The 18,501-nt window shown below is 42.6% G+C and overlaps 1 protein-coding gene across 2 annotated transcripts in view; it reads left to right on the top strand.

The window, feature by feature from the left end:
* Nucleotides 1-15,523, top strand: part of TBC1D9 (TBC1 domain family member 9) — a 47,671-nt gene extending 32,148 nt beyond the window's left edge. Inside the window, exons 12-21 of one of the 2 annotated variants that reach the window (XM_040064564.2) lie at nucleotides 576-861; nucleotides 1,590-1,719; nucleotides 4,709-4,807; nucleotides 4,910-4,978; nucleotides 6,285-6,525; nucleotides 9,670-9,735; nucleotides 10,969-11,055; nucleotides 11,953-12,027; nucleotides 12,163-12,266; nucleotides 13,209-15,523. In XM_040064564.2, the coding sequence (XP_039920498.1) occupies nucleotides 576-861; nucleotides 1,590-1,719; nucleotides 4,709-4,807; nucleotides 4,910-4,978; nucleotides 6,285-6,525; nucleotides 9,670-9,735; nucleotides 10,969-11,055; nucleotides 11,953-12,027; nucleotides 12,163-12,266; nucleotides 13,209-13,931 (1,880 nt within the window). In that variant the 3' untranslated portion in view covers nucleotides 13,932-15,523. The remainder of the gene's footprint in view (nucleotides 1-575; nucleotides 862-1,589; nucleotides 1,720-4,708; nucleotides 4,808-4,909; nucleotides 4,979-6,284; nucleotides 6,526-9,669; nucleotides 9,736-10,968; nucleotides 11,056-11,952; nucleotides 12,028-12,162; nucleotides 12,267-13,208) is intronic. The other variant, XM_040064566.2, reaches the window with a different exon arrangement.
* The last annotated feature ends 2,978 nt before the right edge of the window (nucleotides 15,524-18,501 follow it).

Here is an 18,501-nt window from a genome sequence, read left to right as displayed (position 1 = left end):
GAAAGGGCACGAGTATCAGAAAGCTGTTGTTTTCATATGAGCTTCCTCGTGGAAGTGAGGAACTTCAGTTTATCACGGAATCTGCTCTTACCGTGTCTCACAAGTGCTTGAGATCCTCAGCCTTAGAAATGATTCTTCTTGGCCTGGTTGAAACACTGATGTTATGGCATGGGAATTACAATGTGGGGTTCTCTTTTGGTAAATCTAAACCCTCACAGTCACCCTGGCCTCATTCAACAGGTGATGCTGAGGTCTTACTCCCATTATTAATGGTAATATCGAGCCACTATTTAACTTCTGCTGGTGCTAGACCAATTTAATCTTTTTTTTATTTATTATGGAATGTATCATTAAAACAGAGTAAAACTTATTACAGTTCAATTTGTACGTATAGCTCCGTAGTGTCATGGAATCTGTTACTCATTTGAAAGTGAGAAAATGTGCATAAGCACCATGCAAAATATTCTTAGGTTTTTTTATTTATATACATAGAATATATAGATTTTTTTTCCCTCCCCTCAATGGCAATGTACCAGTTGCTCCTGAATTAATTCAGCCTTGTTTATCTTCAACAGGGGCATTGGTGGATCAGGGTGTCTTTGAAGAGTTGGCTCGTGACTACATTCCACAGCTGTATGACTGCATGCAGGACCTGGGTGTAATCTCCACCATCTCCCTGTCCTGGTTCCTCACTCTTTTCCTCAGTGTAATGCCATTTGAAAGTGCAGTGGTAGTTGTGGATTGTTTCTTCTGTGAAGGAATAAAGGTGATATTTCAGTTAGCACTCGCTGTCCTCGAAGCTAATGTAGACAAGCTGCTTAACTGTAAAGATGATGGAGAAGCCATGACAGTCTTGGGAAGGTATTTATTACAGAAAATTGGATATCTTCATGTTTGTTTGGTTTTTTTTTTTGGTTTTTTTGCTTGCTTTTCAGATTTGTATTTTATGTTGAAATACTAAATTTAAACCAGTACCATATATGTAAATCTTTTACATGCTTGTAGTCCCATTTCAGCCACATAAGGTACTCCTTATATTATTTTAAAATAATGCTGAGTGACCAACAAGATATAAATTCTTCTTTCAAGACATTCAAATAAACTTCCCAAACCTGGTTATAGAAATTTAACTTGATTCATTATTTTAGTGGATTATATGAGCTTTGTTACTTCAGCGTGCTACCTTTTCAATGTTATTAAGAAAAGGCTTTGATGTCAAGGAAAATTGTTTTGGGAGTAGACTGAGTGGGTCTCAGAAGAATTAGGTGGGGTCTTGAATAAATGGATTTCAGTGAAGCAGGATGATGCTGGAGTGGCTTGAGTCATTTAATCAGAACTAATGCTGCTGAGTGTGGACTCTGATTTTCTTGTGCTTGGTAGCGGTGTTTAGTTTTCAAGATGCTGCTGGAACTTTGGCAATTTTTCACAATGAATTTCAGTAGTATAACCTTAGCTCTTCCCAGAGAATGGCTTGATCACTTTTACATGTAATAATCAGTGTGTAACCTGTATGCTGTCAACCCTCAGAAGGGAGGGCCTGCAAATTTACCTTGGGTTTCTCATTTCTTTGTGTTTTTTTTCCCCACCAGATATTTGGACAGCGTAACGAATAAGGACAGCACTCTTCCTCCCATTCCTCATCTTCACTCCCTGCTCAGTGATGATGTAGAGCCTTATCCTGAGGTGGATATCTTCAGGCTAATCAGGTCTTCCTATGAGGTAGGATTTGATTTCTTAACAGGAACTTGGCCAACGCACACAACTTCTGCCTCACAGAGGAATTTGATAATCTGTACTTTGGCTTTGCTTGAAGTGGGAAGAGCATAAAAGAAATGCAGACCCATCTGACAAGGCTGAAATGGAGCAAGGAAGAGGAGTTAGACCTTCTTCTAACCAAAACTTTTAATTGGAGCTGTTTCATAGGGAAGTCTGAGGCCTCAAAGGAGAGCAGCCCACAACCAAAAAGGCTGAACTTTTAATTAATTCTCATTTAAGCTTTCCTGTGCTTTTCCAGATTGAAATAGTAGTGAAATCTGTATGATTTCAGAAGACCTTTCTATTATCAGTGAAACTTTGGGTTTTTTGCCTTTTGTTGTCTTAAAAGTGCTTATTGTGACTGTGGGCCACTATATTCTTTACTCTCACCAAAGCTAGATGTCAGAATGGCCAGGAAGGCCTTAGTGTGAAGTTGTATTTCCCTTGCATTTTTCCATTTTCCTCATCATGAAGACTGCTTGCCTTGGCTTAACTGCTCTAGGATGAATATCCTGACTCCATGCAGGGCTAGTCTGTCTTTTTGGGGCTCCTGCAGCACACAACCTTGTTCCTCCTTCTAGGTAAAGAACCAGCTGCACTTCAGTATAATTAGGCAAAACAAGTAGCTTGGGGAGTGAGGAACCGTTAGGAAAGCAGGAGCTGGTTGCAAAGAGAGAATTTGTTTCAAGAGAGTTGCTGTCAATTCATTTATTAAAAAAAACCCCCAACAATTCTTTAACTATTAAGATTCAAAAGCTTTAGGGCATCTGTTAGGTTTCTTGATTAGTTGTGTGCAGTCAGGGCTGGGAACTCACTGCTAGCTTTGTTACAGCTCCAAAGAATGAAATATCAACTAAATGAGCATATTTTTGTTATTTTTTTGAATTTAAACTGCCAGGAGTACATGCTAGGTAACCAGCTATTCTTAATCTTGTAGACATTAGTAGTTTAAAAATAATGGGAAGACCTATAGCTGGAGAAAATGTGGGATTTTTTGGGGACCTTTGCCTTCCCTCAAGCATACACATGCCACCCCCAAGGAGGGAGGAAAACCTTGTCCCTTCCAGGCTGTCCTGTGACATTTGTCATGGAAATGTGTTGAGTCTGAGAACTTGATGGCACTGGCAAAGGCACAATGTTTGAGTTGTTTTATGGAGACCTGCTTTCCATCATGCTCTGACACTGTCCAGCTCTTCAGATGCATATATGAGAAGTCTCCAGTGAAAGTTGAAGGGATGCAGAAGGATTTCTTGGTAAATAAGTGATTAGCATCCCTCTCTGCAATGATGTTCAGCAGACTTTCTACTTTCAAAAGAGAAACCATCTTCAAAAAAGAGAATACACATAACAAGTGCATTTTTCACTACCAGTACTTCCTTAATTTACTGAAAATAGTTTTTAGTAAGAAATCTCTTATCCTTCCATTCAATTTTGCATTTAATTCAGAAGCCATAGATCCTGGTGTCGTAATTATGGTAGAAGTTACATAATTATAGTACAAGTGACTGAAATAATATGTAATAACTGCAGTTTTAAAAGCCTGTGCATAACTCACTAGCTGTCTGTGGAGTGTGGACTCATAATCAGAGCTGTTACATTTAATTTGTGTGTTAGCTAATTAGGAAAAGAATAGGCCTTCAGCACTTCAGCTGTGTGTACAGCGGTATCTGGATCTTGGCCGTTTTAACTGAAGAGCTGACACTGAAAGGTCTGTGCTGTGGAAAGGTTTGATACAGTTTTGACCTTGAACAGGTGACATCCTTCCAATAACTCCTTGTACAGTTTGAAACTTAGCATGGGCAGAGGACCATTCCCAGAAGGTAATCACCTGCAACCTTCCTTTTCTGTAGACTACGCGAGGTTTGGTTTTATGGATGTGAACAGACCTTGTTTGGCCCCAGAGCAGTGCATAAACTCTTATTACTGGCGTAGGTGTGGCCTCAGAGCCACAGAAGATCTGTCTTTTCAAGGTGTTGTGACCTCTGTGATGCTTGATATTCACGAACCTTTATCTGCGTTCCATTTCTGTCAAAAGACTTCTTTATTCGCAGCGTGCTCACAAGTACGTGAAGCATCCTTTTGCTCCCAAGGTACATGATAAAGGTGAACACTTTTAAAGATAAATGCAGCTTTAGCATTCATTTCATTTTGCAAAAATGTGCCAGCATATTATAGCCTGCTTGGGTGTCCTGCCACCCCTTTATGCTTTACATGTGGTGCAGCTGATGTCTGGCATTTTTGTTCCGTGCATTCCTAAGTGCGTGGATTTTGGATGGCAACAAACTTCTGCTTATAATCCTTCTCCAAAAATGAATGCTAGGGATTAGACATTCCTCTGCATATGAAAACATGGATTATTATTCCTAACAGGTTTTCCCCCTCCGACGCTTTTGTGGTATGTGCAGGAGCTCCCTGACACTGTTATGTGCATTATGAAGAAAATGTCTGAAAATAAGACTAAATATTAAAGAGAATATTTTCCTAGTGGAAATTGCGTTCTTGCTACTTGGTTTCAGATCCTCAGAATGTAAGGACTGCTGTACTGTCTCAGCCATTTGAGATCCAGTTAGCTTAATATCCTCTTTCTGTTGTGATTATGAGACATTCCAGGACAAGCTGAAATAAAACTCTGCAGGAGGACTTAGGAAACAATCTATTCACAGAGACTTACCAAGCAAGAGGTTTCTAACTACTGAGATTACAGTTTGAAATAAGAGAGTTTGAAATTGAATGAAGAGCTTTCAAATTAAAATAAGTTCTTGGAGAAAATAAAATATAGTGATGTATTCCTAAAGTCTTTGTAATCCTGTAATACGTTAGAAAAATGCGTTACCAGCAGTTTCATTTGTGGTACACCGTGCAATTAAATTAATTTCTCTAATACAGTTAAGGCAAGCTAAATATTCTGAATATTAATACACAGACAATCATGTACTGCTTTTTCTCTTTCAAGAAATTTGGAAGCATCCGGGCAGATTTAATTGAACAAATGAGATTCAAACAAAGACTGAAAGTCATCCAAACCCTCGAAGATACTACAAAGCGCAATGTGGTCAGTACTGAAATGACTTCTTTGCAAATAACAAGTTCAGTCAGCTTCTGAAGTTGAACTTAGCTTTTCACATCTGTAACTGTGAGTGTTGTGTTCCCAAAGGTACGAACTATTGTGACAGAGACTTCTTTTACTATCGATGAACTGGAGGAACTGTATGCGCTTTTCAAGGTAAGGCTAAGTGAAGAGAAGATCACGTGCCTCTAGGAAGTGTGAATGTTCATTTTTCATGTGGGACTCTGTCTTCTCTAAGGCCAAGTCTGTCAGTTATTATTGGCTATCGTGATACAAACTTGAATTAGCTGCTGTATTATTGATGCACAAAGAACCCCTAAACTGAAGCAGTTTTTAAAACATCGGGAAAGGTTTCATTCACTAATTGATTTGTCCATGGGAAAAATTGTATACTGATAAAAAAAATAAAATGAAAAATTGGATAGAGGCTTTTGATCAGTCATTAGAAGCTAAACATAATGTCTTTCTCTACCTGACCCAAGTTTTGGAATTTATCACAATTATTCTGTTATCTCAGACGGTTAATACTTTGGTAGCTGATTCAATAGCTGATTTTTGCCATTGTTAATGCTTTAACGCATTACATGGGAATTTAATGGCACAAAGTGATGTGCATTCCTAAGTTGGTTGTACAGCAGTGCAGTTAGATCCACAAATTTAAAGGTGAGCATTTAAATGTATTAACTTCACCTTCAGGCACAATGTCTGTAGTTACTTTCTTCCTCTCTTCTGTTATAAGAAGAATTTTTTTTTTTAGTATTATGAAGAATTTATTTCCTTTTAAATTCCCATCTGTAACGACGAGTCCAAGTTGTCCAAATCCTACAGTACCGTCTTTCAGTCTTCCCACTGATGATATCAGTGAGACCAAGTCCGACGGTCCTCCCTGGTCGACCGCTGTGCAGTGCTGGGATCTTTTTCCCTAAGCTTCTGAATTGTTTTGAATTAGATTCTACCAAAATCAGCTCCAGAACCTCCACTGACTTCAGTAAGACTGAAAGAATGGTTTATAATTCAGTATTTTTGAGAATCTACAAAAGTATTTCAAATAAATAGCTATTTTCATGTGATTAAAAATTAAAGATTTCATGAGGCTTCTGACTTGACTGCATGATGAGGGTGCAGAGGGTGACTAAGCACAACAGGCCTGTGAAGTCACAGCTCTGCCCAAAACAGGTATTTCATGTTTCATCTGCCTGGGAAGCAGAAAAGGTTTTGCTTTACCTTCTTTTTTGGTTTTTTTTTTTTTAATAGAGGAATGCTTTTTTCTGCTGGTTAGAGGAGAAACCTCTTCCGGAAGTGGAAGGGCTGGATAAATTGAAATGCATCTGTTACCTTGCGTTGTTTTAAGAATGCGTGTGGAAGAGCTGCTTGGAATTTTATTTTCATTTATCGTGGAGGGCCGTGAATTGCCCATCGGGGTGCTGTGCTAAAAACCTCGTGGTGTTTACCTTGTGTTCAGGCAGAACACCTGACCAGCTGCTACTGGGGAGGGAACAGCAACGCCACGGAGCGGCACGACCCCAGCCTGCCTTACCTGGAGCAGTATCGCATTGACTTCGAGCAGTTCAAGGGCATGTTCGCCCTCCTCTTCCCCTGGGCCTGTGGAACCCACTCGGATATCTTGGCTGCCCGCTTGTTCAGGCTTCTGGATGAAAATGGAGATCTGCTCATCAATTTCCGTGAATTCGTCTCCGGGCTAAGTAAGGAGGATCCGCGGCACTTTGAAACTAACGGTGCCAACCAGCTTGTTCCAGTTCAGCTCATTCTATCGTGCCTGTGACAGGGGTTCCCTCTGGGGTTTAGGCTGCTCTTGCTGGGTGAATCTACATTAGCCAGTGGTGTATCACACAACACATGAGCAGATCCCTTAGGATGTGAGGGTTTCACTGACTGCTGACTCAACACAAAAATTAGCTGTGGTGCGGGTGCTTAACGGTGTATTTCCCCAAGGCATAGTTAGAGTGTGAGATACTACCTCTGTTGCTTCTGAAATCCGTGACCAAGGCTGCAGAAAGCAGTTTGGAAGTCCCCTGAAAAGGAGAAAGTGAAGGTGCAGGTCAGAGAGGGAGGCTGAATGTTTTTAGTCTTGAGGAAGCGAGATTTCAGGACATGAGAGTCGAAATCACGAGCCCCAGGATGAACGTGAGGAAGCAAAGATAAGGCAGGGGCCAGCCATTCTTTTTTAAATATAGCAGGAGTTGTTTGCTGTAAGTGAGCAGCATCTCACCATCTACCATGTACCATTTCATGGCAACCTGGAATTTCCTTCTGCTCTACATTTTCATCCTTTTTGAGAGTGAAAAAATTTCCCAGTCTGGCTCTCAGCAGCTCTTTGTAACAGGATGTTTAAGCATTAGGGCTCCAAATGCAGCCTTGCATTCAAACCTCTGTACAGAAGCAGTAGCACCTGTTCTCTTGTAAGTGCACAATAGCTGTGACAGTAAAACTGGCTGCACAGCTCCCCTTCACACCGCCCAAAAAAATTTCAGTGCTTCCCGTGATGCAGTGATTTGTATTTGAGGGACTGTTTGCCAGGTAACACTCAATGGCCTTTTGAGGAGCCAGGAACTAACTGCTCTTCCAGCTTACAGGGTGCTGTTAGTAACAGTCAGCCAGACTGAGACAGCTTTGCTTGTGGAACCAGTCAGAGCGATAAGAACAAGGGAAGAGCCAGTCTTGAGCACTGGGAACAGAAATGAATGTAAAATGCACAAATGTGGCTATAAGGCAACATGAATGGGCAAAACAATCAAAAATGCTCATTCTGAAAACTCATGTTTTATCAGAAACTAAGCCCAGGGTGATGTAATTTGAAAACCACCTTTCCCCCCCTAAAAATTAGTAAATCAACCCTGCTGACCCCTTTTTTGGTTGAGAAGCACAAGTGGTAGGAAAGACAGCACAGTCAACAGAAGAACAATGGACCTGTTTGAGCATATTTCACTATGCCCCAGGACTTTTAATAATTCCATTTCTTCTTCATTCTACAACAGATAGCTCAGGAACCTCCTACTTGTACCTTTAGGGCCTCATCTGAGCAAAGATGGAATAACCTGGAGTATTCTTTGTGTTTACTCTGTGCCCTGTTACAGTAATATAGTCCAAATGTAGGAGTGGTTTGCCCAGTGAGTTGTGCTGCTCAGAAGAGGTTTTCAGCCTTGGTTAGGAGCTCTTGGGGTTTTTCACTCTGGGCAAAGCTCCCCTGCACTCCTGTAGCACACCGGGTTATGGCGTGCTGGTTGTTGACTGCACACCCGAGTAAGTGCAGAGAACTCTGCATGGATTCAAAGTGGCCTCCTGCCTCCCATCCTGTTTTTGCAGTACTCCCTCCTCAGAGCACACAGCTCTCCCACTTCTCCAGTGGCTGCTGCTGACTGCAGTACTTGTCACAGCCTCCTGTCGAGGTCAGCACCATGAAAGCTGGGTCTTGCAGGGAGTACCTGAGTGCTTGTTGGTTTTGTTTTGGTTTGGTTTTTTTGGGGGGCGGGTTTGTTTGGTTGGTTTTGGGTTTTTTTTCAACAACAGAATGCAGGAGGATGTTCAGAAAGCAGAGCGGTAACCTCCCCACTTCTCCAAGACTTTCAGGAGCAGGATCAGCTCCCTTGACCTGCTGGCAGTGCTCTTCCTGATTTTGAGTGAAAGGGAAGAGGGATGCATTAGGAAGAAGGAAAAGCATGCATCAGGAATCACACGTAGATTTATCTCATAGTAGCTGTGGAGCTTTGTCAGTTCTCTTTGTGTCTGGGGACAGAGAGAGGAGCAAGCCTCCACGTGTCACCCTGTGCCCTGAACCCTGTTTCGCAGTTCCCTCTTGATGCAGAAGTGCAGCCCATTCTGTCCTTTGGTTATTTCATGTTGCCTTTACCAGGAGAGAGGGCATTATCTGCACAGCATGATACATAGGAACATAATGAGGTTTTGTGCCTAAAAGGACTGTGTTGAGAGCAGAATGGCTAATGTGGATGTGCTCAAATTTTTTTGGCCTAACATCTGTGTTTACTGGAGCGTTAAGCTTTACAAGAGACTGTGATTGTTAGTGCTTGCCACACCACACTCTTTAGTTTCCATGGCAGAGGTAAGTTGACACGGTCACCTATAAGGTAAAATAAATCTCTGCACAATCTAATCATTGAAAGTTAATTCATTTGTTTATGGATGGCATGTCACAAGAAGCGAGATTTATGAAAAAGTCTGATTATTAGTTATCTCATTACCCTAAAGCTAACTGCAGTCCTTTTAATTAATTGTAAGGAGGGGCTTCAGTAGACCTCTCGGATTTCACACAGCTAATTCTAGTGTAGTCCAAAAACAAATAGGGGTTGATGTAGGAAAATCACTAGAAAGTATTGCCTGAACATCAGTTTAGCCCATGGCTAATCTATGATAAATGCTGTTTACTTGAATTTCTCTCTGGTTTTTTATTTGGTTGTTTTTGGTTGTTTTTTTTTTTTTTTTTTTTGTAAATATCTTACTGCTCTGAGACATGTGATGTTGTTATTGGATCCTCGGATCAGAAAGTTGGAAGTCCACACAAGAAGGGTCTTGTTAAGTTCTGGCTGGTGGCCTTTCCGAGTGCTAATGGCATAACCATAGGTGGAGTGTTATGAAATAGGCATTTAATAAAGGACCCAAGACTGAAGTAGAAAAATTCAGGGTAGATTTGTCTTGTGTTCTCTTACTGCTTTTCCTATATGATCTTAGAAATCAAGTGACTGCCTTATGATCTTGAGCTGTAAGAGGGTACAGTACTTCCCAGCAGCTTCTAAACCAAAATATTGTGGCAGTAACAAATAAAGTGGTAACAGAGTGCTGACTAGTAATGTACTGCACGTAATGTTGTTTAGGTGCAGCGTGCCATGGAGATCTTACAGAGAAGCTGAAGCTCCTGTATAAAATGCATGTTTTGCCTGGTAAGTAAATGATGTTAAAATAGCTCTTGTTTTGAGGAGAACGGGAATTCGGAGCAGAGTTGTTTATGACTGGCTTTCCCAATTAAAAATTGATTTGTGGGAATTATAGTAGCTGTCTATGCAGCAGTAAAATAAGAAAGCTTTTCCTCTAACCAGACAGAGATTTGGAAAGGCTGAACGCACCCTCACAGCCCTCAATTGCTCCCTCCACAAACATATAAATGTCTCTTGCCCGTTAAGTTGGGGTTGGTGATACCCTCCAGGCAGAAATCCAGTGTTCTTCAACATACGTTACCATGATGCACTCTTTTTAAGAGTTTGAAAATGAAGCTAGTTTGAAATGTTCCTGCATGTCCTGGCTCCTCATCTCTGTCCCCAGGCTTTCTTCTTGGTTTCCCCTCTGGGCTGACACAACTGTTTGCAGAGGGGAGCTCCACATGGTTTCATAGAAGTGTTTTTCAGGGAGCTGTACAAACCTGGACTCAGCTAAGTGAGAGGAGCAGTTAAGGGTGGGGAGGGGATGAAAACACCTCGGAGCAGTTCTGGAAATGCTGTAGGGCAGCTGTGTCCTCTCTGGCTCGTGCCATAAAGAGCCTACTGCTGTCCTCACTGAACGTGCACTTTAAGAACACTGCACCTGCTTGAGTGGTTGAATTCTTGTGCACATTTACATGCTGTGGTAAACACATCTAAAAACTTTGAGAGGACATTCACCTTTGTATGCTTTGAACATCGCTGGTTGCTCCTAGCTGGCTTTGCTTGGAGGTAGGCCTGAGTGATATAACTGGGAAAAAATCTTTTAAATACTTTTTAAAAATACTTAAAATTAAAAAGGAATCAAACTATTACAAAAAACATGTTTGTAAGAATGCAGCTTCTCGTATTTGGGGACTGGTAAGCTCATACCAAATGCTGACAGACTGTTTCCAGGTGGGAAGGAGATCACACACTGAGCTGCACAGAAGAGAGTAGTGGAGGTGGGCATGGGAGGATGGGAAAGCCAGCCTCTGAAAGCAAACAGCTCCTTGTGAGACAGTATTGCATGTTGGGAAGGAGACAGTTCAGGTCCAGATGTTCATCTCCTGAGAGTTAAAAAGAGATGATTCCTAGCCCATCACAGCCTCATACTTTCACTTCTAGAAATGGACATTCTACATGTGTTAATGGAAATATCTTTCAGTTTTTAGTTAAAGGGTGGGATTTTTAATGAAGGAATGTTACTGTGTTGTTTAGATCCATCCCCTGAGCAAGAAGAGCCAGACTCTGCTTTTGAAGCTACTCAGTACTTTTTTGAGGACATCACACCGGACTGTACACATGGTAGGCATCTTTTGTCTCGGGCATGAGCAGATGAGGTGATACATTTCAGTCAACATGTCTTTTTAGGGAGCTGCTTTTTAATTGTATTAAACTTGGTTAGCAAAGTATTCTCTTTAAATAGAAGTATGAAGCATTTGTGGATGTGTTGGTGTCTTTAGAGGTGCAGGCATCTGTACACTGACTCCCCCTGAACTGTGCATTGCAGAAGTACTTGCAGAATAATGCCAGGTGTGTGTTGTAGCAGAAGTAATTTTGTGGAGAATGAGAATAAATAGATTTGCATTCAAAAAAGATGTATTTGGATCAGGACTTAAAACATTCTGAAAAACAGAGAGCAAAAGATACATCAAAATGTAGTTCAGCAGTTTGAAATCACGTGTGCCCTAATGAGAGCCAGGCTCTCATCAGTGCTGCTTTAAATGGCTTTCTCTTTCTTGTGACACTTGATGTGAAGTTTCTTTCTGATTCAAGAAAAATATAACCCATCCTTCAGGTTATGAGTGGGAGGGAAGTTGTTTGAAAATACAGGTAAGAGCTGATAGTCTAGAAATGGCAATTTCAAGTCCTGAGAGGAAAAAGAAGATGCACTAGTGTCATCACCAAACATATATCAGGCTATGAGGTCTGTTGTGTTAGGATGGGTTAACCATTGTGCTATGCAGACAAAACCTAAGATTGTCCCAGCCTGAGTAGTGATATTGTAAATTAAATGGGATTTATTGGCAGGTTTAAGACTAAGCAAAAATCATCATTTATTCCTGTAATTTTTACTCCGCTTTTTTGCAGAGTTTGTAAATATTTGTAAGCATTTTGTGATTTTGCACTGTACAGGTGAAAGCAATGTCTGTGTCTAAATCCACACTGATCTCTCTCTCCCCTTGCCCCTCCATTTCCTAGTTGTTGGCCTAGACAGCAGGAGCAAACATGGAGTAGATGATGGGTTTGTTACAGTGAGTCTGAAAACAGACAAAGGTATGCTTGGTGTCTCCGTGTGAGTTACATCTTTATTTCATGTAAAGATGCTCCTTTTGAAAATGGGGAATTAAGGTAATAATTTAAGGTTTCTTCGTGGACTTTTTCCTCCATCTCTGGGTAATTTGTTGGCAGTAGGCAAGAAGAGCTCACAAGAGAATCGAAATTACCTGAGAATGTGGAGCCAAGAGAATAAATCCAAAGCGAAAAACACGAAGGACTTGCCCAAGCTGAATCAGGTACTTCTGCTCACACTTATTTTTCATTGAATTTAAACTTTCTTCACATATCTATAAGTATTCAATGTATTAACACCAAACAGAGGTTTTACTTTGAGCAGATACTTTTGAAGCAGAGTAGCAGTCAGCTGATTGCGGACGTTTATTGTTTACAAACTATTTTAACTGGCATTCAGCTCCCAAAACATCCCAAAAATGTGATATGCACATCTAGGAATGGTAAAACATATTATTTTGATCTCTAGGCAAGGGGTGTGACGCTGAATATCGCCAGCCAGCTCGTAATGTCTGCTAAGCATTACGTGAAAGTAGTATTTTATGTGTTGTAATTTGTACTGCTAGTCTCAATCCCCTTAGATCCCCCGGTGCTGAGGAGGAGGAGTCCCACTGGGATAGCTGTTTCCTCCAGGGCATGTAGGGAAGGTTCACTTCCTCTAGAGCACTGATTCTTACTTAAGGCAGCCCCGAGCAAATCTTCCTATTTAATTCATCAGTTCTGAACTTCAGAAGACTCGTATCCAACTAAGTTACTCCTGTCAGCTGAGGAGTGCTGCAGGTCTGCACTTTTCATTGCTTCTCATCAGTTTTAGCACCCTTAGTTACACTTAGCATCGTTCTTACGAGAAAGTCCGGCAAAATGAATCCAAAGTGTCTCACTGCTTCACCCTCTGTTGCCCTGTGGCTGCAGAGAGTTATATTTGCGATATGTTGGACAAAACATCCAATAATTTATTCTAAATCGAGATCTGTTGAGAGACGCAACAGATCTGAGTGCCCAGTCATAGAAAATACTTCCTAGCCCGCGCCTGGGTTATTTCAGATTTCCCTTTAGTCCCGTAAACTCTTGCGCCCTGCCCCGGCGCCGGGCTTTTCGACCTGATTTGGAAGATGTCAGCTTGACTTTTTGCAGCTCCCGTTAACGCTCCTTCCCGCCGTGTTTAGGGGCAGTTCATTGAGCTGTGCAAGACGATGTACAACATGTTCAGCGAGGACCCCAACGAGCAGGACCTGTACCACGCCACGGCTGCCGTGACCAGCTTGCTGCTGGAGATCGGGGAGGTCGGGAAGCTCTTCAGCGCGCAGCCCCCCGACGACGCGGACGGCGGCCACGGCTGCGGCAAAGCCGTCCCGAGCGAGCCGTTCCAGAGGAAGGAGCACCAGCAGTACCCCCTGGAGCAGCACAGGGCCTTCCGCGGCGGCCTCGCGGCCGGCGAGGAGGAGGCCGCCGGCGCCGACGCCGGCCCGGGCGTGCAGATGGAAGACATCAAGCTGGAGGACTCTTCTCCCAGGGACAACGGGGCCTGCTCCGCCATGCTCATTTCCGACGACGACACGAAAGACGACAGCTCCATGTCCTCCTACTCGGTGCTGAGCGCGGGCTCGCACGAGGAGGAGAAGCTGCACTGCGAGGACATCGGGGAGGACACGGTGCTGGTGCGGAGCAGCCGCGCCCCTGCCCTGCGCAGGAGCACGAGCATCGACAGGGACTGGGCCATCACCTTCGAACAATTCCTCGCCTCCCTTCTGACTGAGCCGGCGCTGGTCAGGTACTTCGACAAGCCCGTGTCCATGATGGCGAGGATTACTAACGCTAAAAACATCAGGATGAGGGGCAAAGCGATAACCTCGGCCAGCGACTATGAAATCTCTACTATGTCGGGATAAAAGGCAAATCGGGTTTTTTATTTCCCCTTTTTTTCTTTTTAGTCTCTATTTATTGGTACCTGGCGGAGGCCCTGGTATTTTCAAAACACGGTTGTTTTCACTAATGTGAAAACGTTGGGGTGCGAGCGTAACTATCTTCAAGTATAATCACTCTTTCTGTGGGCAATGTTACACATGCAGATTTTATTCAAAATACAGAAAAAATATAACGCTTGTCAGTGAAGTGTGTGTATTATTAATATTGCTGTCAGTGTATAATGGTAAAGATTAGTTCTTAATTTCTAAATATAAAGTTAATGCCAATATTTATGTGCGTTTTTAAAATAGACATATATAGAGATCTGATGCTTGGGGGGAAAAAAAAAACAACAAAACAACAAAACAAACACAAAATGGGAAGAACCTAAAATTTAAAGGGACCCTGTCAACCTGAAAAGGACCTCAGGTGAAAATAAGTTCCAGGCAACATCCTTGAAGCATAATTTTATTTCATATAAATTTTTTTCCAAAGAGGCTTTGAACGTATGCTTTGATTTTACTTTTCTGAATATGTGAAAGGCCACTTGAGTGACACCTGCCTGGCTCCTAACTTCCTCTGCCTGAGACTGGTGTGCTCAAGTGAAAGTGAGAAGTCCATCCCAACCTAGGTGCCACATTAGGCAAATGTGGATAACTGTGATGGTTTCTGCTGGTTTCTGCCCGTTTGCCTTTCCCTGGGTTCAGCACAGAGAAAGCCCTTTCCCAGCTGCGGCCACCAAAGGAAGATTTCCAGCATGAACCCTGCCCAGGGCTCTGTTCCTAACCAGTGGACTTGGAAGCTTTGCTGGTGCTCTCCAAAGACAGTGTATGCAGGTCCCAGAACAGAAAAGGTAGAATCTCAAAATTTTAAGTCTGTTTTTAAAAGCATAGGGAAAAAAAAAAGTCTATATATCTACTTCTAAGGCTGGATCTACAGCAAATATAGCTTAGTTCTTAAAACTAACCTTTACCACCAACCTATTATATCCTTGTTAGATTAAGAAAATAAAAGCCTGTATTGCATAAGTCTTTATTTACTACAGTGTAAAGCAGCAGTTAGGAAAAAAAAAAAGCTGCAAGATAATGTAACTGAATGTTTAAATCTTACTGAGAACACTGTCACTTTATAGGAAATGAATTGTATTGACTGAATCCTGTATTGACTTACTGAATATGTTAAAATGAAAACTGGAGCACCTGCACTTTGAATCTTTGCTTTTTTTATATACAGATATTTGGGATTTTTTTTTTTTTTTTTAAATTTTGTTAGCTATTTTTTTTTTAATTCATATTTGTTTGTTTCAGGATCATGCCTACATGCCTAAGCTTTATTTGCTGTTTTGAGAATATTTTCTGTAGAATACTGTTGATTTTTTTATACTCCTGTATAATACTGCATCCATGTAACTTGCAGATTTTTTTAGCACAAACTACGTTTAATTCTTTTGTTTTAAAAGAATGCTTTTAAACTGTCAGATGAAGTGGTTTTTAACCACAAATAGGTAATGTGAACAAATAAAGTACACTCTGCACAGATTTGATTTTTAACTATTAAAGTCATGCTAGAGGGAAAACGAGGTGGTTGTGCTTTATTACGCAGTCAGATGTTAGCATGTCTGCTGGTAAGGGTTTGAAAAAGCACTGAGGTCTTTCTGCTGTGACCCTGGATGGATTTACATATGTATCAAATCATGATACCAATTTGAAGCCGTAATCACCATTTTGAATACTGTTGCTTTGTTTTAATTTAAGGTGCCAAGGCCAGAGTGGGGTGCTTCATTATAATGTTCGGCAGCTGAGTAAGCTGTCGTGGAAGCCATCAGCATCCTTAAGTGGACTACTGACCTTTTTAAGTTTGCAGATCCCTAAAATATTTCTCTCTCAGGAGTCTGTTATGTAAAAAAGTGAGTTTAAGCCTACCAGCAAGCTTACACACACCCCTAGAGACACGCAGGACGCAGCTCCAAAACATTTCTCTTTGAAGGGCTTGGCAGCTGTGTTCAGGGACGCAGCGGTTGGCGAGAATTGTTTTGCTCTTCGGACTCCTGTAACGAGAAGAGGCAGCCACAAGTGGATCTGTGGTGTAACGTGAGCCCATTTGCAAGGCAACTTCTTTTTTGTTTTGCTCTGGTCGCCTTCCTGGCCCTCCTGATCACATCAGCAAAGCTCCCAAGTGCCAGCCAGGTCCTCCTTGAGAAGGGCATTGCTATAGGTAGCAGCCGGGTGAGTGATGTTTTCCAGGTTGGTTTGGATGAGGCTGCTCCCGTGCTCAGGACCACCTGGCAGTCGCCTCTTTGAGGACAAGATGTGCTGTGCCCTGTTCTTCAGTAGCTGTGTGGGAGCTGGTGAACAGAAAGCCTCACAAGGATTCAGCTGACCGGCATACAACGGTGTGAAACTTGGGAAAATGTAAGTATTTTTAAAGGCTTACCTTACGTGCAGGTGTGCTTAGATACAGTCTCTTGATTCTGTGAACTGTAGAGTTCAGCTGGGACTGCTGTTTTAGAGCTTTTTTTATAGATTATTTTATATAGAACTTTCACTACTAAAAAGAAAAAAAAAAAAAAAAGAAAGAAAAAACTTGAGAAGAATATTTCTTTGTGGCTTTTCTTTCAGCCTGTCCTTCAGTTTAGTTGGAAGCTGTTAGCACCTGGAAGTTCTGTGGCACTTTTACCTCCTTCATTGTAGCATCTTGCAGCTCCTGAATTCTAGGTGTTACAGCTGAGGGTTGAGACTTGCAAATGTTTGTGTTATATGAGTTGTGTTACACAGGTAAGAAGCTCATTATGTGGCGTATTAAACCTATTGGAAAAATGCCATCAAAACCGTTGTAAAGAGAAAAGCACTTTGAGTTCTTACCCAGTGCTGCTGGGAGCTTCTGTTACGGTAGAAGTCAGGTGTTGTGTCATAAATTCAGATGGTGGAGGCTGGTGTGGCATGGAAGGAACAGTGGGAGAGAACAGGAGCGGCCTGAGAGCAGCTGGTCAGGCAAAGAGACGGTGCTTTTGCTTGGAAGGCTGTGCAGCCAGGTCTGGTGCCTCCTAGGTATTCCACAAGCTTCCGGAGGAGGGCCTGTCAGAGGGTCTTCGTTCCTAACCTTTCATTTTGCAGCCTCAGAGTGGGACTGTGGTAACTGGCTTTGTCAGCAGTAGGTGCTGTACAGTAACTGAAAAAAGGCATCAGGAAGAGTTTTGATTCCACCAGAATACCTGGAGCAACACAAGGAAGCTGCTGCATAAGCACTAAATCTGCAGCTTGCCTGGATGCAGAAGCAGCAGGTCAGAGAAGGCTGTCCCAGGGATTAAAGGCAGGGAAAACAGCTCGACAAGTTTGGGTTGCGCCTGCCCTGGTGAATCCCGATGCTGCTGCTCTGCAAACTTCTGCCCAGTCCGCTCCAGTTCTTGGTAATCCAGTCACACAAGGGATGCTGTGGCTAGACACTCACCTTTCATCAGAAATTAGGTATTAACAGTAGAAAGTAGTTGACGTGTCGTACCCATTTTCGCAAGAAACATAGACTAGTTGGGCTTAGAGTACAATATTTTGAACAGATGGGTAAATGCTGAGGAACCGTGTATGAGCTGGTAGGTCAGCTTAGCCTGTGGCAGTGTGCCACGGTATCCTGGCCTTCTCCTTGGTTGGTGTATGGGCTTTCAGTGTTCCTTCAAATCCTGGTCTCAGCCCCTGGTGCTGAGGGAAAAGACTGGGCTGTGACTGGAGCTCACCAGTTTAGGTGAGCAGCAGTGTCATGCTGAGACTGAAAGTGAAGCAGTTGTATCCATTACTGAGCTTTATCCTCTGGCTGGAACAAACATTCCTTCTATGCTCTGTTTCTTTCAACTGGAAGGTAGCCTTGAGTCAAGTGTTAGGTACTCCAAGCCACAGTGATGACTTTTAACATTATGGTTTAACTCCAGGCAGGCACCAAGCCCCAGGCACCCACTCTGTCCCTTCCCCACCAGCGGGGTCAGGGAGAGAATCAGGAAGGTAAAAGCCTGAAACCTCCTGGGTTGAGTTAAAGGCAGTTTAACAGGGAAAGCAAAAGCCACACACACAGAAGCCAAGCAAAACAAGGAAGGAGAATTCCCTGCTTTGCCGTGGGCAGGCAGCTGTTCATCCATCTCCAGAGAGCAGGGCCCCATCACATCTAACTTGGGAAGGCAAACACCATCACTGCAGATGTGCCCCCTTTCCTTCTTCCCCTCACTTTATACACTGAGCATGATGTCCCATGGTTGGGGATGTTCCTTTGGTCAGCTGGGGTCGCCTGTCCTGGCTGTGTCCCTTCCCAGGCACCCCCAACCTCCTCCAGTGTGGCAGCACAAAAAGCAGAAGAGGCCTCAGCTCTGTGAGATCCCTGCTCAGCAATAACAAAAACATCTCTGTATTATCAACCCTGTGTTCAGCACAAATCCAAACCACAGCCCCACACCAGCCCCTGGGAAGAAAATTAAATCTGCCCCAGCCAAAACTGCCACAGTTCAAAATGTTGATTTATTCAATAGCAAAGCCAGGAATTGGCCTGACAGCAATGAATAACAAAACAAGAATG

The sequence above is a fragment of the Hirundo rustica genome, chromosome 5 (assembly GCF_015227805.2).
Source record: "Hirundo rustica isolate bHirRus1 chromosome 5, bHirRus1.pri.v3, whole genome shotgun sequence".
Taxonomy (NCBI): domain Eukaryota; kingdom Metazoa; phylum Chordata; class Aves; order Passeriformes; family Hirundinidae; genus Hirundo; species Hirundo rustica.
Note: the sequence above shows the minus strand (reverse complement) of the source record. Positions and strands in the feature narration are given on the sequence as shown.